This window comes from Haemaphysalis longicornis, unplaced genomic scaffold (assembly GCF_048455015.1).
Source record: "Haemaphysalis longicornis isolate Haplotype H1 unplaced genomic scaffold, Haemaphysalis longicornis Haplotype H1 scaffold_5, whole genome shotgun sequence".
NCBI lineage: Eukaryota > Metazoa > Arthropoda > Arachnida > Ixodida > Ixodidae > Haemaphysalis > Haemaphysalis longicornis.
In genome coordinates, this window is record NW_027526385.1 from 2,360,051 (window position 1) to 2,383,745 (window position 23,695).

Below are 23,695 nucleotides of genomic sequence, written 5' to 3' on the forward strand. Positions count from 1 at the left end.
GGGCCCACCAGCAAGCCATCTAGGCAAACTATCACTGCTGCTTACCGTGGCTGCACACAAACAACCGGGAGGAGCTTGTCTTCTTTTTTCGCACAGGCTGGTCAAACAACCATCTCCCACCCCATCCTTATGTCCAGGGCCACAAGTGGCGCCCAGCCCAGCCTAACTGTGACTCAGTGAGTCCAGGCGACCACACACTGTTCCACCATGCAGAGCCTGCTGCGAATGCCACTTTTCCAGCCACCCTGGCACAGCAGATGGCCGTCAAAGCCGAGTGGCCTTCCACCCCGCATCCACACAACGTGCAGGATTCCCAAACGAACCCGGGATAAGAGAGCCAGGCACGACCAGGCGCTGGTAACCAAGGATAAACACGACGTGTTTGCGGCAGTGCCCAGCTGCAGCTGCTCGACTGATTGTGGGGTCCAATGCATCGAAGCTGCACCTGGGCCATGAGGCGTGCCACTGTGGAGGGCTCCGGATTATCTGTGGCCACCCGGGGTGGATCTTAAATGTGTGCCGAAACCTTGACACACAGGCGCCTTCCCTTCTCGCCCCCTCCGTGAGGAAAGCTGACAGCAGCAGTTGCCCCCCGCCAGCGTTCCTCACCAGCTGTGCCAGGGCCTGGGCGAGCTGGTGTGCCACCGAGGCCTGCGCGTACAGGTCCTGGAGGAACCAGTCGGCTGCCCAGAACTGCAGGTCGGCCAGCCGGTCCCCCGAGGCGGCCGCCGCCGTCTCCATCACCACCAGGTTCTGGGCACAGGGGCACAGGGCGCCCAGCAGGGCCCCCACCATCTCCACCCGCTGGCCTGGCCCTGCACGGGGCACGTCGCGTCGGTCAGCACTCTCCATGCAGCGCACTGCTCCATCCTGTTCCTTTCCCACTCGCTCACTCCCTTCGCTGTCCTCACAGGCGTCCCTCAAACTCTCAATCAACCCTTACTGCAGTACGGACAGCTGGGTGAGTGGACAGTGCAACTTGCAGCACAGGCACAAGAGGAAGGGAACAGGCGGCACTCGTGCCGTTCCCTGCCCCGCTGCCTAGGTGCCACCCCGATCAACGCTTGCTGCCCCCGACTGGTCCAGTGGCTGGGTGGGTTAGGGGGCTCACCCTGGGATAGGGCCAGGAGGGCAGCCATGGCGTCCGGCACGTAGTCGGGGCCTTCCGCCTGCTTGCGCTCCAGCACCTGCATGCAGCACGGAGGACCCTCGGTCAGCCAACCGGCCCTCGGGGCCCAGCGGACCAACTGCTGGCAAGGGGGCCAGAGAAGGCCGCCGCAGGAAGAGCACAGTGCTCACTCGAGCGCTGCAAGAAGCTGGCACCACACAGCCCAGAAAGTCAATCAACACACCCCTAAGGTGCTGCCAAAGTGTGCACTTCTACTGTGGACCAGAGACTCGTGGGAGCTCGTGACCCTGTGCCGCTGTTCCCCGTGGAAGCAGCAGCTGCCCAGCTGGACAGCCACACTTGGCACGGTGGTGGGGACCCCGGTGAAGGGCGGCTGCACCCCTCTTCTCCCCGCAGCCAAGCACCGACTGTCCCTTGTCCCAGTGACCCACACCTGAGCAAGCGCAGGCACCACCTCTCGTCTCTTCTTCCCATCCCCGCTCAAACTCTGGCGGCACAGTGCAGCCACAAGACCAGGGGGAGGGGGGGGGGCCCAACTCACCGCCACGATGTGCGAGTTGCAGTCCGCCACGGCCGACTGCAGTTCGTAGTGCTGGGCCAGGGCAGTCTGGGCATAGGTGATCTCCGTGCCCACCCCGTAGTGGTGGTGGAACTCCGATATCACCTCCTGGCACCTGGCCGCAAGAGAGAACGCTCCCTGTGACGCACACCTGCCCCATGTGACTCATCCCCATCTACCGCCAGTTGCGAGAAGAACAGGCCAAGGCCCGCAGTGAAGGGGGAGGGGGAATAGCGGGGCCCTCACTTGGCCAGGGTGAAGTCCTGCTGCAGCCCCTGGAGCCACTGCTGCCAGTGCTGCAGGCGGTGGTTGGGCTGGTGCCAGTTGGGCGCCTGCACCACGATGGCCCCGTACGTGCCCAGCAGCTCCAGCGTCGTCTGCAGCGTGGGCCGCAGCCGCTGCAGCACCCCCGCCAGCTCCCCCTCGCTCTCCTCGCACTGCGCAGGTTCCAGAGGCAAGCCCCTGCCCTGTCCACCCGTCCGTGCCACGCGCCAGGGGCACCCACCCACCTGCTGGAGCAGCTGCAGCTGCCCCGAGCTCTGCAGAAAGTCCACCAGGGGCTCCAGGGCGGCCACCGACTCGGGCGCCGACTCCGACGACAGGGCCGCCCGCCAGCGCTCCGACGTGGCCCCCGAGGACAGCGCCGACAGGGCCGCCACGTGCAGCGCGCCCCAGTGGCGGCACTCCTCCAGCTTCTCCTGCGGGGGGAGGGGGCACTACGTTCGCATTTCTCAAACACTGGAGGCTTAACTCTCCCAACTTAGACCTGGGCTATGAGGCACGCCGTAGTGAAGGGCTGCAGATTATCTTCAACCACCCGGGGATCTTGCTTTGTTTGTGTTTATTGGCGCAAGGGTACCTCTATGAGCGTCTCTTTAGAGGGACACTAAAGGGTGGAAACAAGTTGGTCTGTATCGATGGACTCTGGTGCTGAGAATCTAAATACACCATTCTCACAACTAGCAGTTGTTTAACGAGGCAAAAAATGCCAAAAACGTGAAAACAGGGAACGACGTCCCGTACGCATTTGGGTACTACGGATTGTGACATCACAAAAGTAGTGAACGGCAATAGCCCACTGGACAAGCATCTATATAAATGTTTTGCTGAAATAAACAGTTCCCGAGTGGTTGAGCATGAGAAATAAACGTACATCAAAGCTTTCCACGAGCTGATCGTATCTAAAGAACACAGACTGCAGCTTTTGTACACTGCGAGGCAGCAGACTGCTTAGCGCACTACTCAGCCAGCTTTCAGTTTCGTTTTGGAAAAGCACTGGTGCGCAACCAGCACAGCCAACAACCTGCGACGGTGAGCGCCCGAGCTCCTGCAAGCAGTCACCCCGACCGGAAGCAGCTAAAGTACCTTCATTAGAAGCGGCAAAGGGAACAAGATGCACTGCGGCTGGTCAAGCAGCACGCCTGATTTTCTAACCTAGCGTTCTCTGCATGTGGGAGAGGAGGAGGAGGAGGAGTGACACTCTATGTATTCCAAAATCATTAAAGTCTAAGCCAGCTTCCTTGGCCAGAAAAACGTTACCGCAGTCGGCCACGGCTTGAGACGCAAAAGCTACTGATGCCAGCGCTTGCGCTCTAGACAGTGACGGGGCTTCACTGGCTTGGCTCCTTTTTTGCAGATGAAGGTGAGAGAAGCGCTAGCCTCACTTACTTACTTCTCAGCAAATATCGCATCGTTGCTCGTCGAGCAAAAGCTGAGTGAGCTACAAAACGTGCAATCTTTCAGTTAAAACAAAATTTCATTCGGCCTCTAGTGTCCCTTTAATTAATGTGTGCCAATATCTCCCTTTTCAACCCCTCCATCAGAAAAGCAGCCACCGCGGCCGGGACCAAAACCGCATCCTTGGGGTCAGCTGCACAACACCCTGTGCCACTGAGCCACCGCGGCGGGCCATGACTAAAGCACTCCAGGCCGCCACAAAAAGAGAGCATTGCTTAGCTAAAAAGAATCCACCTTTTCTTTTGCACCTTCTGCATACTTTTCCTTCTTACAGAGGAAAGTGTTGGGGCTAAAGTGCGATGTCATGCGCAGAAACGATCGTGAATAAGTTCCCAAACAAAGGTTCCGTCGCTTCTGCAAAGTTCATTTGGTGCACCCCAAAAGCGTAGAGAAACTGAACGACCGCTGATAAACGTACGACTTGGCCTTCCTTTGCAGTGCAAGCTGTGCCAGCAGATGCGGTAGTTTGGACTAGACCTGCCTATGTGTGCAGATCTGTGAGAACTCTTTCCCTCTGGCCAGGCGGCTAAATCGTCGAGTGACAGACAAGCGGGCCAAAGCCCCTGTGCCCGGGTACCTTGAGGGCGTCCATGGCGGCGTCCCGGGAGCCCTGGACGCGGGCCCAGTCGCGGTACCGGGCAGGCAGGGAGAAGAGCGGGTGGTCCTTGCCCTCCGAAGCCAGGGCCTCCTCCAGCAGGGTCTGCAGGGCACATGCCTCGCCCAGGCGCTGCTCCGCTCCGTGCACGCACCCCTGGCAGGTGGGTGGCCGGTTGGTTGGCACGGATAGACAACCCGGGGCGCACACTAGACCACACTTTTCTATCCTTGCACGCTCGCTCCGCTTTGGGGCGTGCAACAGCAGACAGCGTCTACCCAGTTACACGTTTTTCAGCCCCCGTTTCCTGCTTACGCTCCGTCTACTGACGGCCCGTTGTGCTCGTGACCTTTGCAAATGTACGCTGTGCATCCGAGACACCCCGATGCCCACCCCTGCACCTTCCACTGGGCTCTGCCACCACTAGCCTTTCTGCTCCCCTTCACCTTGGAGGGCACAGGACGGCCACAGGACGGCCCCAAGAACAGGCGCCCGTGGAACTCGCTTTATGCTCTGTGCCCAGCCTTGTCGTGCCCCCGTCCCCCTCTCTCTTGCAGCACCAGCAGCTGTGGAATGCACAAGCCGGCCCTGCTGCTGTTCGGCAACCGGGAGGGGGGAGACGAATGTGGGTGTGGGTGTGGGGCGATGCGCCCAGTGAGAGAGGTACTACCTGTGCCTGCTGCCACTGGAGCAGCAGCGCGGCGGCCGTGTCCAGGGCCTCCCGCAGCAGGCGGTGGTTGTGGGCCCAGGGCTGGGCGGCCTCCCGGATGCGGATGGCCAGCAGGGCCGCGGCCATGTCCCGCTCCAGGCGCGAGGCCGGCGAGCAGCCCCCGCCCGCCCCCTCCCAGTCCACCAGGGGGTCGTACACAAACGCCTCCAGCAGCGTCAGCAGGGTCTCCCGGCCACGCCGCAGCACCTTCAGCACCTGCGCAGCACGCACACTCGCACCGTGAGCCTCGCCACTCCTGCCGCTCTTACTGGTGGACTGCAAATCGGCACCTTCAATTGGCGCGGGATGGAAAACACTGGGGACATCTTTTTTTAGCCCAGACTAGTGCGGATAGTTGCACTGTCGTGCAAACCAGCACAGAGTGCTACTGAAGCTGCATTCGAGAAAAAATGTATGTAGGCTGCACTGCTTGCACCAGTGCAGCAAAGCAGTCCCACTGTGTGCAGTTCCACCGCACCAACTACTGTAACAACGTTGGTTCGCATTGTGTTTTCGTGCTACCTTGGCTTTCAGAACCTTTATTTTCCTTTGTTTCACAGTAAACACTAACTTTTTGTTTGGTAGTGTACAGGTTGTACATGCTAGCAATTCATTACATTTAGCCCTCCAGACTTGCCAGTGTGTGGTGTAATGGCCAGCACAACCAAATTTTCACGGAGGATGGAAACACTACCTTCACATGCACTTTTCTTGTCTGAAAATAACTGCAAATTGAAAGGGTGCTTAAAAAAAAAAAAAAAAAAACCCAACTCACCACCATAACAAACCCCTTAGAGCACAACTTTTGCCTTCTAGGTTCGCATATGACGAGTGTTGCCAACAGGCATCTAAAGACAGCTCGTGTTGCGGTAGCAGCGTCACTGACAAGACCCTCGTCTGCCAGTTGCCCCCCCACTTGGATCAGGAGCAAGGGGCTGCTTAACTTCAGACTGTTTACACTTGCTGTCGAAGAGCATGCCAACAGTACAGCAAACAAGGTGGCTGCAAAGGTTCCAGCACAGGTGACTGCCCTGACAGCACAGCAGCTCTCGAGCTCCACCTCAAATGCCCTGGCTTCACCCACGCAGTGCCTCGAGTATTGACCGGCACCAGCGAGAGGTTTCCCACAACTGCACCCAAGTAAAAGTGACGGACGTGCACTGAAATTCAGGGCAAGCAAGAAAGCAATGCTTCTATCATACGCACCTGCCACAAAGGTACGTAATTTTGGCTGTTGTGCTACGTTACTGACGTGGAAATTGTGCTTCTTAAGCACCACAATATTCCAACACAGTGAATTAAGTTTGGCGAGCCCGATTGCTCGTTGGTTCAACGTGGTTCCGACTAGAAGCGCAGAAAAGCAGACGCAGGAACGACAACGAACAAAAACAGCACTGTGTGTGGCCCCTTTCTGGTTCTTGCATCCCTCATGCTGCAGTCGCGATCATGGCGATTAAGCCTGGTGGTCCAGCAAAGCTAGTAGTGGTAGTGGCAACACAACTGTGCCCCACCGCGCGTGCTACGCACAGAGGAGCAGCGGCGGTGCCCGAGTGGGGCAGGATGGAGGCCGACCGACCTGTTCGCAGGCGAGCCGGAACTGCCCCTCGACGCCGGTGACCCCGAGGGCGGTCTCGATGTTGGGCGTCATGCGGAAGGGCACCTTCTCGGGCACCCGCAGGTTCTTGCCCTTCTCGAAGCACACGTTGTAGTCAATGTGCACCACCTGCGGCAGCAGGACACCAGAGGGCACCCTCCTCGGATTATTCTCTTGCCATCGATGAGAACCAAAAGGCATGCCAGAATTACTCTTCATTATCCCCCCCTTCCTTCAAAATCAAGGGCTCTTCCAAATCGGCTCGCTGTAATGCCCAAAGACGGAAAAGGGACAAAATGCACTCGCACCCAAATCATTCTGCATGATAGCAGTTGTTCCGGCACCTTGATAGCATTCCAGCCACCTATTTAAATGCCAGCAGGTGCCACAAGCACCAATGGACAGGGAAATGGCACACTGGCACTTAAACTCCACGTTATTGGTACCACAACAGCTGTCGGTATGCTCTACCCTGGTGGTTCCCAAATTTTTTACCCATAGCTTACGGAACCAACTGATACCGGTGTTGCAGTTGAATAAGCACAGAAAAACATGCCAAGGAAGTACTGATTATTTTGGTTTGTCTCAACTCTGCTCTCGCTCCCGCTCTTTTTTCTCTACTCAACTGACTGCACGCTGGCAATTATAGATCAGTGTCCTGTTGACAGCTACACAGAGCAAGGCTGCCACAATGGGCCCGACAGAAGAAAGCCGCAACCTTAGGTCCCATTCAACAGCAGCCACGTTTCCTGTCTTCAGTTTTGTCTGGACAGCAGTGGACAATGCCGACTCAGAGTTAACTAAGAGGGGAGGACCCACCGCGGTGGCTCAGTTGCCCAGGCATTGCGCTGCTGAGCCCAAGGACATGGCGGGTTTGTTTTCCGGCCGTGGCAGCCACTTTTCCCATGGAGGCGAAAACTGAAAATGCCCGTGCGTTTGAGATCTCAGCACATGCCCTCCACTACGGCGCACCTCATTGCCTGTGTAGCATCAGCACGTCAATCCTCATAATCAATTAAGAGGGAACGTGGACATTGGCGCTAACTTCCTTGTTTTTGGCATTGCGCTAGGCCTCTGTCGGTGAATAACAGCTGTCCTGGCTGATACTGGAACTTGCAAACTTGTGTGTAATGCAAGGACACAGCGGCTGCTGTTCTACCTGCTGCAATGGTGACCTGCCGGCATGCAATCAAGGAACAATACACATCTAATGAAATATTACATTGGACTGGATTGAGTTGAAGGGCAGAACGACTGACAAATTAGACAAGATCAAGTTAGACAACCAGGCAAATTGGACTGAAGCAAGTCAGTAGACTAGGTGGCTAGACAGAGGGTCGTAGTGCTACAGGTAGCTTAGCAGAACAGCAAACTGAGCGAGTTGGCATGAGTTCACTTTGGAAGAAGGAACGAACGACACTGGCGCAGACTGCACACTTGATCTGTGCTTGTGTCATCCGCTTGTTCTTCCCAAGTGTCCCTGCCCCCCCTTGACAGGCACGCACCTCGCCCGTGCGCAGGTCGAGCAGCACGTTGTCGAGGTGGCGGTCGCCGAGGCCGATGACGTATCCGATAGTGGACATGACGGCCGTGGAGCGGTTGAAGGCGCATGTCACCCGCCACCAGTGCGGGGCGCTGGCCGCCGCACACCACAGCTCCCGGGCCACCAGGTCCCGGGGGGTCTCGGCCATCAGGGCCTCCAGGGTGCGCACCAGCACCGCCACGGGCCACTCCCGCCGGCTCTCCAAGCTGTGGATGCCCTGCGCCAAGTGCCGTACGGAGGCGTGAGCAGTGGGAGGGAGCCAGAGCCTCGGGGGCCCTGGGGGGGCTGCTGCTGGGAGGGTCGTACTTACTTTGAGTTTGGGCATGGAGGAAGGGGAGAGCTAGAAAAGGGAGGCAGCAAGAAAAGGGCCTTCTGCATAACTGCGACACTGTCCGCCCCTCGCCATTCTCTGGCAACGGAAAGCGCGGCCACCCACGTATCACCCAGGGAAAGGCAAGAGCACCAAAGAGTCTGTTGGTGCGCCATTTCCGAGGGTTTGGTACGAAGCGGTGATGCACTACTGCTCAGGTTAAGCAATTGAAACAAAAAAGGACCAGCTGAAGTAACTCGATGTCGGGGCTCAAATTGCCAGCGTGTCAATTTCCCAATGATTCGCGCTAATTTCCCATTTTCCTGTCGCAGGCCCCAGCCTGCCCTGCCACGGGGCACCCACCTGCTCCTTGAGCAGCGGGGCCAGCTTGCCGTAGAAGAGCTCGGAGGGCCGCAGGGCCGGGGCAGCCTCGCGCTGCTGCCACCGCTTGTACAGGGCGAACAGCGGGGTCACCCCGTCCAGCCACTGGATGAGCCCCGACCGGGAGCCCAGCGGGGTCACTGCGTAGTGGCGCGCACGGGGGCACGACCCTCCGCCCCCGCGGGCCAGCAGGCCGTTGCAGATGCTGAGCAGCTGCATGATGCGCTCGTCCAGGTGCAGGTCCTCCATGCCCTTGAACAGGAACGTGTACCGGCCCCCGTCCGAGCCCTGCAGCGTACCAGGAGGGAGCACGCTCGCGGCACTGCCTCTGGCGACCCCCACGTGGCCGAGCCCCTCGAAAAAGAAGGGGGCCCACCTGAAAGCCCAGCTTCTTGGGCTTCGTCTTGGTGGGCAGCACGGCAATGGACGACTGGACAGCCGCAATGCGCACGTTTCCAGAGCAGCCCGGCATGGGAACCTGCGAGCGAGGCACGGCAGCAGGGGGCGGGGTCACTCCGCTTCGATGGGAGCCTCGGCCGTTGAACTTGCCACCCTTTCCTGCCGGGAATTTCCCACTACAGTTTGGTCCCACGCTTCCTTCTTTGCTTCTCTAGACTAACTACCGTGGCAATTCTAGGTGCATCCTCCATTCAACTAAGCTGAAAGGGGAGCAGAATTCACTTCATTACGGCCACTGCTTTGGTCTCACCAACTTCCATGCTTGCCAGCCATGTCAGTCACAAAAGGAGTGCACTCACCACAAGGGAAACATTTCGTAGTTCCCAATCACTGATCTACAGGTTTACGTGACGTGTTGACGAGGAAGTGCACGTTGTGTCAGGTGGCTCGAAGCCATACGTTACACACGCCCGAAACTGCAGGTGGTAGTCAGTGTGACTACCTCCCGGTTCTCTTTTTCCTCTTTGCTTCTGAACTACAAATAACTGCAGCCTCGTGTGGCCTCGCACAACCACAGCCAATGCCCCTTGGAAGAATGCTGCTTAAAGTGCTTGTCCAAGTTTCGCACAGTGGGGCCACTTGAGACTGCCCCAAGCAAGTGAATCGCGCGAGATGTGTGGACAAGCGGGTCTGCACACTGCGTGCGCTCTCCTTCAGGCTGCTCTCACCCACGAGGCCCCGAGCGGCTCCACCCAACGAGCCACAGGAGGCTGAACAGCTTCTCGTCTCAACTGAAACGTCACGCGTGTCGTAGCCCTCGATGAACAACAGTGCCTTGTTTGCTTGGAAACAAAGCTGGAGTTCCTCTCGGCCATTTCCCTTCCATTTTTAACAGCTGAGCTGTTTAAGCTAGAGCTCGGTCCAGTGGCGTTCGCAAAAAGGGCTCGCAGATGCATACATACATAAACAAACAAACAAACAAACAAACAAACAAACAAACACAGAGTGCACGGGAGCGTGCCCCTCGTGAGGAGTGCCCGCCGTCAGCCGACCCTGTCTTCGAGCACACTCTGCCCAGCGTTAGTGGTGTGATCTCCTGCGTGCTCTTTTTCTCACCAGTTCGCGAGCGTGCACACCTACAGTGAGGAGCAGACACCAAGTTCCCGCTACCGACGCTGAGTTCTAGAAGCCGGCTGCCGCGGGTTCTGGTGCGTGCTAACGTGGTCCCCTTTGGGAGAGACATGAAAGCCTGTGGACTAAACGATCCGGGCCTGCCAGTCATGGGGCACTTTCAGCGTGACAAGTCTGGCAATCCGTGCGAGGTGCACCAGCTAGGTCTCCGACGAAGGGAAAGGGGCCGCCAGCTCTGCTCTTTCTTAAATCTTGCCCCACTAGTGCAAGCTGTGCTATTTCTTTTTTCTTTTTTTGTAATGACATTAAGAGCATATCACAAAGCACCTCGAGCGAGTTGAGGCAAAATTATACTCAACCAATGCCATTGTTCGAAAAGCCTTTCCTCACTGGCATTCGCTTGTGTTGCAAATATCAGAAGCCAAGCAGAAAGTGGTTGTTTATTTTTATGCGATCTCAGTACGATGGCATCCGGGCCAAGCCTGTCGTCAAAGCCCTTCCCTCTGCAGGCGGACCCCGGTGAAGCTTTCCAAGCAGGCACTGCCACCTGGGAGCAGGGGTAAAGGAGTGCGCGTGCGACTGCTGCATGCACACAATGGCCGTCTCGCATGCCCCTGGCTGTTGCAAGTACGCGCTCAGCAAGTACAGAAGGCCCTTGCGTCCACCTGCCTGCAATGCATCTTCTGACCATGCTGGTGGCAGGTCAGCGGGAGTGAAGCTGAAACAGCAGAGCCTGCCGCTGCCAGGGCTGAGGCCTACGTATAGTCCTTCAAGCTGTGCCCCCCCCCCCCGGGGCTCACCCGCGAGTCGCGCAGGGCGGTGGCCAGTGCGGGGGAGACGCGCTCCATGAGCAGCTGGGGCCCCTCCTCGTGGGGGCGCCGCTGCAGGCGCAGGTGCAGCCGCCGCAGGGCTGCCCAGCTGGCCTGCGGGCGCCAGGGGTCGGCCGGGTTGCGCAGCGCGTTCAGCGTGTCCACCACCTGCGGGCCCAGCACCTCCCGGAACCACTGCTCGTGGGGGGTCTCGGGCTCCCGCGCAGTCACCACCGCCTGCAGCTGCTCCAGCAGCCGCAGCGTCTGCAATGGGAGGAGGGGGGACGTCACGCTCCTTCAAACGCAATACCTTTGGGAAATCCTGTCTCCTCTGGCCCGCTCCTTTGCCAGCCACTACGGCCCCATTAAAGCGCGTCCCATGGATTCCCTTCCACCTCGTTCCGCACAGGTGAAGGCACCTGCCACTTCATCGCCATGTGCCGGCACGTTGGGGGCGAACAGGGGACGCTTTGCAGAGAGGACATCCTGCCCCGATGGTCAGTGCAGCAGTAACCATCGCAAGGGCCAACAACCCTGAGATGGCCACCGAACTGGGGCCACCTCGCCAGCAGCCATCCTAGCAACCCTCCTGATGTTGATAGCTGCCAGTCAGGAAGCCACACATGGTATATTGTGATTACCATGCCCCATGTGCACAACTACCTACATAGTCGCTTGCTCTGCTCAAGTAATGAAGCCTCGCATTTGTACCTGCCCTTTTGAGCCTGTTCCCTTCATTTGCGAGCCAAAACAAATTGCCAAGTTCTGCTTCAAGCAGAAAATTATTTTGACCAAACTATGCTTCATAGCACATGCCTTCATCCAGAGGTTCTCTATTTCTTACAGTATTGTATTTTGGGGAAGAATGTACAAAACCTCATGCAACTGCAAGAACAATCACTGAAAGTTATAAACCACTGCAGTTATTATGAACCCAGCCACCACTATTTCAAAAAGTGACACATTTTGCCTTTCGATCACTTGCTGTGCTCGAAGATGTCGGTGCATACAGCATTTGAAAGTACAATCAACCCTTTGATATAGCGTCAGATAGCGCCAGAAATCGCCAGAATATAGCACCAGAAATCGCTTGCTAGAGAACTTGAAAAAATGAAATCGAGGGGTGGACGGAAACCCATCTGGCCAGGCACATGACTATAAAAACTGGCACTGACCAAGAATGTTTAAAATCCAAAAAATATGTTTCGGCTCCCATACGGGTGCCTTGTTGAACCAATGTAGTTGAACTTGAACCAATGTAGTTACCAATGTTACCAATGTGTGTGGAGAGTTGTACTGCAATGTACACGGCGGGTACGGCTGGAGGTGTAATTGTATTCCTCATATGATTAGTGGGTACTGTAATTTAGTGGCGTCAGGGCAGGGAATAATGCACTACCCTTTGTTACTGGCTCAGGGCTACCATAAGCAACCCAAGCAGCGCAGTGTGCGGACGCCTCCGAACGGGCGGACTCACGGGGCAGAGGAAGAGGGCATGCTTGTCGCGGATGAGGGTGTCCTTCTGGGCGGCGCTGAGGCCGCTGTTGGCCCGGACGCGGCCCACCTCCTCCTCCAGGGTGCGGATGCGCCGGTGGGCCTCGCTGCTGTGCGCATTCAGGGCCCCCAGCCACAGCTCGTCCCAGAGAAGGGTGATGCGCCGGAGCTCCCCCACCAGCAGCCGCACCTGCGCCACGGCCGGGCCATCGTCGGTGGCTGCGCAACAAACAGGCTGCCGCCGCCGCCTCTGCCCCCCTTGGCGCTTGCAGGACGGGCCGCCAGGGCAAGACGCAAGCCTGCTTCGTTAAAAGGCACTGCGCTGTCCCGACAACAACGATACCAGCTTTGCCGCAAAACAAACAGTGCAGACACTGAGGAAAACCGGTGGAGCAGTGGCGACTCCCCAGCTAAGTTACGGCGATTTCTCTGTGACGCCACCAGACCTCAATCGAGCAACTTGGCAGCACCTCAGCCACCGCTAAGAGGCATGACTGTAGAATCGAGGTGGGCCCTCAGTTTCCCACCTGATCGTGTCAGTTGAATGCAGACACACTCCGTCAACGCACTCGGCCCTGCCTGGGACATGGTCCAGCGCTCAATTTTCCTGCGTATTTCTATGAGGCGCCCAGTCTAAAGGCAGTCCACGGATTGCCCACAGGACTGGTTTCTCGAGGATGTCCACCTGATAATTGTTTTTAGTGTAGCCCCATTACCACGTCATAGTGTTGCAAACTGTGAAAGTTTTTCAAAGTTTCTGGCTTTTCTTTATTATTAAAAAATAAACATTTTCGGCGGCAAACATAGAGCTGAGTGGGTAACCAAAGACTGGTTCTTTCAATGTGAACAAAGTTTGTTTTTTCATGAAGGCCCCTTCGTGAGGTCACAACCTCATGAAGACTTTCCGACACAGAAGACGTCCTGCATTGAATTCCATTCTTTTGCATTACCTGCGTATTGCAACAGTTCTGTATCCCCACGATGAATGCACAAAAATACAAATTTATGGGGGCACATGGGTCTTTGGGAGAGACAAACTGCTCAAAAAAGCTTCCTTTTTAGGTATCACTTTTGAAATGAACAGGTCTTTGTCTCTTGGCTTGCCGAGCTAGCACCCACTTATAAAAGCCATACAGGCTCGATTTCGTCAAGATTATGACACCAAAATAACAATTTTAGGGGTGAAACGCCTTAGGGGCTCGGGCTGTCGGCGTATCCTGCCACTGTCGTCATGCTTTTCGTCACGGTACTAAAACACCGAGACACTTGTTTTCCAATGTGTTGCACTAAAACAAAGCACATACTAAAAGAACACACGGAGACATTCGTTTTCCAATGCCTCGTGCTAGAAAGCTTCGTGCTTCAAGGACACAAGAATTTTACAGCAAAGCTGTATACCTCTACCTCAAAACGGTTTCATCTCCGTTGGCAAAAATGCCAGGGCACCAAGAATACACTGATACACTGCAGGCTTCGCTCCTCCCCAGGTTTCACGTTAGTGGAGATGGCCCGGGAGTTTGTCCATAATCCCCCATTTCTGCGCCACGAGCGGTATTGCAGCAATACAAAATTATCGCGAGGTACATCCCAGCATATGCTGCACCTAAGAAGACCATTGCTTTTTAGCACGGAACTCAATGTTTAAACCTTAAAAAGAAAACAACACTTTTTTCCTCTCTTAAGCTATTGGCCCCATTTAGCATTGCTGTGAATGAAATTGTGGCGTATAGATTGCTCTTAAAACATATAACAGCAGTTTTGTGAAAGGTGCAATTATTTACAGTTTATTGGTAAAAAAAAACAGAAAAAAATGCAGAAAAACAGTATACACACAATACATACAGGCGATTGTACTGAGCCTAAAAATTATTTTAGGAACTCTAAGATATGCCAGTTGTTCCTACGTTCCTAAGCTATGATTCATTATATGCATATTTGCTGTACACCAAGTTTTTGATTTTAGCGGGTCTGTCAACCTAGCAGAACTGATGGCTGTGCCACTCCGCGAAGCCCTTCGAGAGTAAGTCAATGTCTCTAAAATATGCATCCAAGCATACTAGCTTGTGTTCTCACACAAAATCCTTATCACTTCAGTGGTAAAAACAAGAAAAAAATTCAGCACTCCCGAGAAGCAGTGGCGATGCTCCGTAGCCCTAATCTGACACGAGTGCTGAGCTATCTTGTGGGTGATAACGCGATATGGTGCGGTGCATTTGGCACAGCATCGTCACTGCATGTTGTCTAAACTTCACACATGAAAGCAAAACTGCAGCCATCAGATAGGAAACACGCTTGTTTATAAATAGAGCGCAATGTCAAAAAAAATCCAACCTGGCAGCACCAGTTGAAGCCTGAGGCTGCTGAATGGGAGCATCTTTATCAGAATTAACATCTGACAAACCCACATCGTGGCGGGAGTAATAAGCAGCAGCAGCTGCCAAAGTCCCTGCCTCAGCTGTCCGCTTTTGCGGAGGGTGCCGTGAAGTGGACACTATTTTCACGCAACTTGCCGTTACCACGGTTTAAAATTTCCCTGTCGGTGCCGCCTGTGCAAGCGAATTTGGCCACAAGAGGTGATAAAATCGAAAAACGAATTCTCACTAAACACACCAGGTGGCATTATTGTCCACAAGGCGCTGTTTCTAGCTTTCATGGGACGTTTGAAGTCATCAGAACTCCGCGTCCGATGGCGGAACTGCGTTCACCACAAAGAAAGAGTTAAACCTACGAGTTATAATTGATGTAAACATGCATGTGACTGCTAGGAAAAAAAAAAAGCTGCTCCCAACATTTCATGCTCCACAACTTCTATCTAGTATCTGTTCATGCCTTGCTGGTAATGCTTCTATGAATAGTTTTTTTTCTATTGTTCTCAAGAACAGGAGGGAAGACTTTTATCTTGGAAACATCAAAACTATGTGACTATTTCAAATCAGCTAAAAGAACTGAACGTGCCCGTGATGAATTCTCATCAGAATTGATTGGAAAGCAAAAAAAGGAGGCTCCTCTGCGTCAGTCCCTCAAAAAGTCAGCAACATTCTTCTTGAAGCCCACCCCGGTCTCCTCGTGCCCCGACGCCAACATCCGCACTCCTTCCTGCGAGTGATCCAGCGGGTTCCTTTGTGAGGGGCGAGGCGGGCCAGCAAGTGCCCGAGACGCAACTGTGGCACTCGGACACACACGAACTCGCTTTGCTACCAAGGCCTCCAGGGGCATCCAAACTACCGCAGCTGCGCACCGCACAGACTCGCTCTGCCTCCTCTCGGCTTTGACGCTGCCTTCCGATGCGGCCGGCAGGTGTCACACCTTATGCCACAGCCCCTCAAGGACTGTGCCACGGCACCCTCGGCAACAAGATCGAGCACAGGCCGCCGCCAAAAGACACCGACACCGCCACGAGAGAAACGAGAAATAGCGCGCAGAGGGGCTGTCGGGCTGCTAACCAGGATTGGATTGGATTGGATTATAGACTGGCCGGGGCACGCATCTCGGGGTGCGGAGTGAAGGGGAGAGGGGTGAGCTTGTTCGGAATTTTACGGCAGTGAAGGCTGACAGATGCAGCTTGCGCAACGTACATGCAGATGTGTGCGCATTGTTTAGAGGTAAATTTAAGACAGCCCACAGAGCTGAATTGCATAGCGGACGAGCACAAAGGCTCAAAGCAACGCTTCTCTCCATGAAGCCGAGCCAAAGCTCCTTTCAGCGCACCTGGGTGATGGTGTGGGCGTCGTCCGCTGCCAGCGTGTCGACCAGGGCGACGTAGCTCTCCCGCATGAGCGCCGAGGTGGGCCCCTCGTCCTGGCCCCCGTCGCTGGCGGGCGACGCAGTGGCCCCGCCGAAGAGCGCGCTGGTGCCCCCGATGCCCCCCGGGGGCTCGGGCAGGGCCCCCACCACGGCCGGGAAGACGATGAGGTGCGGGTAGTCTCGGGCAAGGCGCGACAGCAGCCTCTGCACGCTGCGCCGCACGTAGGCCTCCGGGTGGTTGAGCCGCGAGAACAGCTGCGGGATGATGCCGCGCCAGGGGGCCGTCGGGGTGTCCGTCAGCCCTTCCTCCAGCTCCGAGCGCAGCTCCGAGGCGTGCTTCACCACCAGGCGCAGGAGGCGCAGCGTGGCCGTCACATTCGTGTCCTCGTCCTGCACATCGGGGGGACACGGCGAAAGAATGGAACGCTTCCCGCACTGCTGCCGACAGGAGCAGCAGAACCCCGCTTATGCATCTGCTGCCATTGCGCTTTCCTGGCTGCAACTTGCAATGGCACAGTCTCACTGAAATGTCTGTGAATATCTGTGCATACCAACAAGAATGCCGTCACGACACTGCATACCTGTGCAGCATAATATATGTGCACTAATGTGCACTACATAATATAGTGCAGCAGAAATGATAAAAAAATACACCAACTTGATCAAAGCACACAGAAAAAAAGTAAACAGAACAAGCAGCCCAGCCCCTAACGGGCAGTGCTGGCACACCGCTGAGACCCCGCAGATGAGAGGACACAGCACTGGTAAGCATCGCCACCATCATCACTACAGTGAAGTCTTGGTACAACGAACTTTTCACATTAACGAACATTTAGGAAATCCCACGCTAACTGCTTGATATAAAATTATCTCACTACTGCGCACTTCAGAATAGCTAACTTTTCAAAATACAGTTAAACCCCGATATAACAAAGTCGTACTTGCGGACGAAAATTTCGTTAAATCGAGAATTTCGTAAAATCGAGGTTTCGATTTTACTGTTCATTTAACCAGTAATTGAGGTTTCAAAACCTTGCCCATCACCCAGAAACAACTGCTATGTAGTTACCTCTCCACTTAAAGGCCAACTGCACTCAAAATTTCTACCGCGCAAAATCACTGTTCCTGCATAGTATGACTAAAAAGACCGTAATGTACGAAGTATGATGCCTAAAATGTGCGTAATTACGCTGCAAGCGACCAGCACAAATCGACGATTTTGAAAACGCAACTGGGCAAAGCGCGGCCATTACGGGCAGGCGGAAGTGACGTATCAGCCGTCGGCGCGAGCGGCCAGACGGCCTGGCCTGGCGGCGCGAGCTGTGCGGACCGGCCGACGTGGCCGGCTCGGCCAGCCGGGAGGAGTGTGAGCGCGCGCGTGCGGGGGTGTGGGAGGTGCGCGGAAAAGCGAGCGCTTGTCCCGCAAGCACGACACTATTCGTGCGCTCCGACAGCAGCAAACCGCATAGGCATGATGTCGCGACGACACTCGAAAAGGAGAGAACCCATAGATTAACGAGGCGTCTTCGTAGCCATGAAAGCCAGGTGTACCGGCGCGAAATACGAGTTTCTTGGATTCTCCCGCTGCGAGGCAGGCCGATCGGCCTGGACGGCTGGCATGTCACTTCCGCTAAATGGCTGTTTGCGCGACACGCCGGCAGGTGCTTTGTCATCTGCAAGGGCGTTATTTTGAGTGCCTGAAACTGGATAACCGCGCATTGCACAGAGCTACCGGTCGCGTCGCAGTAGTTCTCATGGTACCTATTACATATTTCGAAGGCATTTAGCCAGGGTGAAATTTGAGTGCAGTTGGCCTTTGTACTAAAACTGTACTAAATTTGTACTAAAACTGGCCGGGAAAATTGTGTGCATTAAGAGTTTCAACACTTAGGCAATTGGAATTCGGACAGCCGACGGTAGTTCATGTGTCGTCGTAAAACCGATGCTTTTTCCGCAACGCTGCATTAAATATGATAGCAGACTAGGTTTCCACTTTTTCTTTTTTTCATTTCGGTCACTACTAAACGCCGCTATTAGTCAATTGAACCAGTGTCAATGCCCCGTGGACTTCACCCCGGCGAGGTGCTGGTTCGAAGTTACGCCTCTTTTCGTCTGTTCAGTGGTAGGCTTAGGCGCGGCGTTGAGGGGTGCGGCGGGCCACCAGCAGAAGGGTGCTATAAAGCTTTCGAAAGACTTTTTTCATGCACAAAGGCTCTGCAGTATGGGCGTGTGATGCAACCACGACACTCGAGATGAAGCCATGATTGAGAGTTGAGCGGAGTACACACGGACCGCTCCACTTTGTGGAGCAGCGCTTACGTGCTCCCGCTAGAGCAGAAAGCTTACATTAAATATCTTCTGGTCAAATTTGATTAAGCACTTACTTTTATGCCCGCTGAGCCCTAAAGAAACCAATTTCTCCGCATCGCAGCTGTCTAATGAACACATTTTGACCACGTTCGGAGAGCAATTTATTGCCACCAGCACTCGATGTTCAAGTTGAAGTGAAGAAGTCCGAAAGCAGTGCTTGGCGTTTCTTGACCAGGGTGGGCTTTACGTGACGCTCGTATGCTGACAGCGTTAACAAGGCTTGCTCTTAAACATTCACGTGCACCTGCGTGCCTCCGCAGAACGTCGATGGCATCCATCACTTCGGTGGCCTTCAGTTTCACCGACACTTCCTCAGGCTCTTGTTCAGAACACTTTTCTTTCCCTTGAAGTGCGCATGCTGCTTATAAGACTCATCTAATGATGGACAAACAAAATATTAATGTGGTTGTGAACAAGGACGCGTAGGAAAAAACACTTGAAGTAGGCTTCGGCAGCCTAAGCATAGAGGGCGCTGGCGTAGGAAACGTAGGAAAGCTGGGAATCTACAAAGCAAGCAAAAAAGAGATCCGGAAAGAGAACTTTTATGACAACAATAAAGGTAGTGCGTTGCTCTTTGAGGCGCGGGCTGGCTGCTTGAGAACTCGAACTTACATGAGCAAATATTCGTCCCAGGATGAGACATGTGTTGTATGTGGCAGGGATAAAGAAACAATCGACCACATAGTAATAGGATGCCAAAAGATTCAGCCGGATAGAATTGGGGGAAAAGTCCTACTTCCTGAGGCACTGGGCTTCGCAAAAGATGGAAACATTAACTGGTCAGCAGTAGGTATTACTAAGCAGCGGCTAGAGTATTGGTGGAAAAAAAGCAGGGAAGTCGATAAAATAACATCGCAGCCAGGGGTAGCGGCAGGGCAGAAGTAAAAAGAAATCCGAGTTGAGGGACTAAATTTAAATTCAAACTACTAAGATAGGCTAGATGGCGCACGCCATCACCCCGATTCAAAGGGGAGGCCTTTAATCATCATCATCATCATCATGGAGACGTCAAAGTGGTGGCCGCATTATTAAACCGTCCATGACCGCTAGCGGTTTTTGAGCAGCTTCTTTCATCACTTTTAATTGTTGTCAACCGCATAATTCACCGCTTTTCTTCGATATTCGCCTTTTAAGGGGGGACGTGGCTTTCAAAATCAACTTTTTTATTTCTTTGTGGATTTTGATGAAAATTGGCACAGCAACTGGAAATGCTTCTGTGATAATACCATAAAAATTTGAAGTTAATATTTTGATAACTTTTTTATGTATGAAATTTTCTTTCTGTTCCGCTTGTACCGAGCTTGAGCGGCTTATAAAACACGATAGAAAACTTGTTCGAAGTGCTTTGCATTCCCAAATGAATGGACGAGGTCGTGACAGTTTTAGAATTTTTTTTTTACAACACAATGTTTTTTAGTTTTCATTTTTTTAGAGGTTAATGTGCAACAGGCATGTCAACTGTGAACGATTATTTGAATAAAAAAATCACAAAAAACAAATCTGGAAAACTAAAAGTGTCACGACCTGAACAGTTCATCAAGGAATGTAATGCAAGAAACGGAATCAAAATAGACCCAGCGGTCACGAAGAAATCCCTGGGACAAGCGACACAGGTGGCAAAAAAAACTGTTTTGAGAAAACGGCTTCCGAAGTTGCAACATAGGTTTCACATATCAAAAGTCGTCACAGTTGTAGCCTTTCATGTCTTTTTGAACATGGGGCTTCTGGAAGGCCTTGCCTTGAAATTGGAGTGCCTTTTCAGCCTTTCTCTTTCCAGAAAACATCATTTTCAGCTCCTCCGTGAAGAGTACATACCCCCCTTTGCAAACCAAACGGAGGGGAGATGGGTTTCAATGGGCTTTCAATGCAAAGTAGGTTAGTTGGTTGGCTGTATCGCACTGGACAACCTCCTTTTGCAGTGTTGTCACCATGGCAACAAGTTAAGCATTTTTTTAACTTGAATTTGAACATTTTTGGCTTTTTTTTCATGTTTTTCTTGCCTGGCACAGCAACTTAGTACTCATAGTGCAGGTGTTCATTGCCAAACGTTTGCATACCACAAGGTTGAAAATGAGCTACTTTGAAGCTTGGTAGAGTATTCTGCATAACTCCCAACTTCAATGCAAGAGCATATTTTTTTTTTGACATTCAAGGCATCCAATATTTCTCGCAGCACAGCTAGTATGCCCTGAGCAATGGTATCAATAATTTCCCTAAAAAAATCACTGTTAAATGCTGCCACAGTAACGTACATTTTTAACGCAGAGAGCATATTTTTATTCCTATATTACTAACTCAAAACCTGTTTGCATGAAAATTACAAGTGCACGGGAAACGTTGCGCAAGAAAGGCGATATGGCTCGCGCGCATCGCAGCGCACGCTTACCGCGACATATCGAACTTTAATTATACCTGATATGGCTGGTCAGGTCGCTTTTAAGATTAAATCTAACGTCGCAGGCATTAATTACAACTACTGGCGTTCAATCGTAACCGGTTGCCCAGTCATGTGCTGCTCCAATGCGCGTCGGCTATGCCGTGCGCGCCAGCGCGTTTGACGCGTCGACCGTTTCTTTCTCAAGGCTAGCGAGCCCACAGTCAAAACACAGCAATAACTAAGCGTGTAAACATCGCAAATCCGACTAAAAGTTCACTTCACGAACCGCTATCCCAAGCGCGCACACCGCGTCACCCTCCGGGGTCTGGCGACGGTAGAGCCACGCGCACCACGAAACGTTCGATGACCTCCGCCTTTCGAGCCACACAACTTCCCGTAATCTGGCTCGTTATCTCTGGCATTCCCATCGCGATAACGTCCGTGTTGAATACCACAGATTGAACAGAAACTCGGCCGAGCGAAGCGGCGAAAATGAACTCAATCCGCTCGCTACGCAGCTCAGGCGGCCGCCATCTTGCGTTGCGCCCGCGACATCCAATCAGGAGGGTCGCTGTTCTGTGCCCCGACCGGAGGACCAATAGCGCTTCAGCATCTATTTCTAGCTTCGTTTGTGCGTCGTTTCTTTTCTGCCGTTTGTGCGTTTGTGAATGAACGAAGATAAAAGAGACGAGCGGAACGGGAAAGACGATCGCTCGGCCGATCTAACCATATCAAAATGGCCGCGCCCGGTGGCACCGTTGCGGAGATAGAGCGCTCCGAAAATTGCCGTTTTTTCGCCCTTTTGCGCTGATAGTTTGTCACCGCGCCTGACAAAAGTATTTTTTTATGCCACTTTGCGACGCTTTTCAGCGTAAAAACTTTGCAGACGCACAGAATAGGAAACATAGAAGCCGAATATGTGGGTTTCAAAAAAACGATGTTTTGGTCATTTTTCCGAAGTTGAAAGCCGCGTCCCCCCTTAAGAGTTAATGCAAGTACAGGGGTGAGACAGCTTAATCAGATTTGGGAGCAGTTTTTGGAGCAGCGAATTCTCGATTTTGGAGCAGAAGAACCTTGATTTGGAGCAGAAGAACGACATTTATTAGGTCACCTTATAGGGGCCTAAAAAATCACATTTTTGGTAACTCCGGGGAGAAAAGTGCACTTTTTAATCGGTTTTGAACGTACATAACACGGAAACAGCATTTTAATAAAGTTTTTTTCTGTTCCACTACCCTTTCACAAACCATTTTTAAATTGTGAGGCTCTATGCATAGATAGCGTGGAGCGCCGTTGGAAATGTTGAATTGAAAAACTAAGCAATTGCAAAGCATTTTCATTATCACATGAATGCAGAAATGATTATTTTTCTAATCCCAGACTGGGCTTTACGCACAGAAAAACGGCAAAAGTTGCGCAGAGCGAGGCGAGAGTCGTCGCACCCTACCAGCCCTCCCATTTCAATCCCCAATGTGCACGTTCACTACGATCGTAATTTGAGTAATGTTGGTACATTTAGCCCCCTCCCTCTTGGCATTAAATTTCACTTTAGATAGATGAACTATTATTACTAGCGTGTAATAATAGCCTGTCCCACTATCGGACACTGCTTGAACATTTTGCGGTGATGTAGCCTGCGCCGCCACTTCTGCAGTGTCGATCATCGCATTCCCGCCGCTCGCAAGCTTGCTGTCAAGGGCAGAATAACTCAGCGTTTTATAACACCTCAATAAGACCGAAATTTTACTTGAAGCACGCACCGCGCCTCACACTCAAGGCCGAAACTCGGCGAATTCACGGGCACCACGTTTCTGAGGAACTCCCGTCTTTCGAGTCGCGCAACTTCCCTCCCGCAACAGACCAAACGACTAAGTGTAAACCCAGCCACCTTCATAACCAAAACTACGGTAGAAATCGGCGAAGAGCACTCTGCCTGAACCGCGAGCAACTGCTTCGCTCGGCGGCCATGTTTCCTAATCTTCTCCACACCAAGATGGCGGCGCCCCGTGATGTCGTTCCGGAGATCCGGTGCTCCGAAAATTGCCGTTTTTTCATCAACTTGGACGAATAGTTTGTCGCCTCAGTGCACATAAGTATTTTTTCTACAGGACTTTGCAATGGTTTTGGATGGGAAGACTTTAAAATCTCACAGAATATAACACGTGCAACTCCAAATTGTGGTTCTATTCGATTCAGCCTGCACCTCTTGCGGAACCAGATCTGCACATTTTTCGTCTGCTTCTGCACCTCCTCGGCAGGGAGTGCAGGCAAAGCCATGAACCCGTCCTGCACCCGTCGGCACCACCGGTGAATCGAACGGCGCGGTTCAGGTGCCGCGAGCTGCACCGCTGAAACGAACGGCGAAGTGCGGCACCGCCTGAACTGGTTCACGCGGTGCAGGTGAAACGAATAGACCCTGTGACTTTCAGAAAGACTATCTCGGGGAAAAGTTATGCTGGTTTTTTATTAAATGATCAATCGATTAAACCTTTACAAACATTACCTTTGGGGTGCTGGGAAATTATGCCGTCAGTAAGCATTTTTCCCCACCGAAACTGACGGGAGCGTTAAAATCCTTGGCTCTCAGACTGTTTTGGAGCAGCTTGGCGCAATTTTTGCGTATTTTAAGCTTTTGGAGCAGCCCGGCGCAGGAAAACATATTTGTATCAGAACTGCGCAATATGCGCAGCTGTCTCACCCCTGCAAGTACTGAATGTTTTCAATGTAGGCTCCGAGAGGCAAAATAAAATGTGCCTCGACCGGAATTTTGTTCTTCCTTTCTCGGCATGACTTCGTTAAATCGAAAGTGCCGCA

At 53.2% G+C, this 23,695-nt stretch overlaps 1 protein-coding gene across 1 annotated transcript in view; it reads right to left on the bottom strand.

The window, feature by feature from the left end:
* Positions 1 to 23,695, bottom strand: part of Nonc (serine/threonine-protein kinase Smg1) — a 112,993-nt gene that overhangs the window by 25,078 nt on the left and 64,220 nt on the right. The window contains 14 exon segments of the mRNA XM_077669770.1: positions 610 to 815; positions 1,112 to 1,187; positions 1,671 to 1,803; positions 1,935 to 2,125; positions 2,198 to 2,386; positions 4,003 to 4,176; positions 4,691 to 4,945; positions 6,306 to 6,452; positions 7,829 to 8,083; positions 8,540 to 8,845; positions 8,934 to 9,035; positions 10,888 to 11,160; positions 12,374 to 12,580; positions 16,099 to 16,524. Of these exon segments, the coding sequence (XP_077525896.1) occupies positions 610 to 815; positions 1,112 to 1,187; positions 1,671 to 1,803; positions 1,935 to 2,125; positions 2,198 to 2,386; positions 4,003 to 4,176; positions 4,691 to 4,945; positions 6,306 to 6,452; positions 7,829 to 8,083; positions 8,540 to 8,845; positions 8,934 to 9,035; positions 10,888 to 11,160; positions 12,374 to 12,580; positions 16,099 to 16,524 (2,940 nt within the window).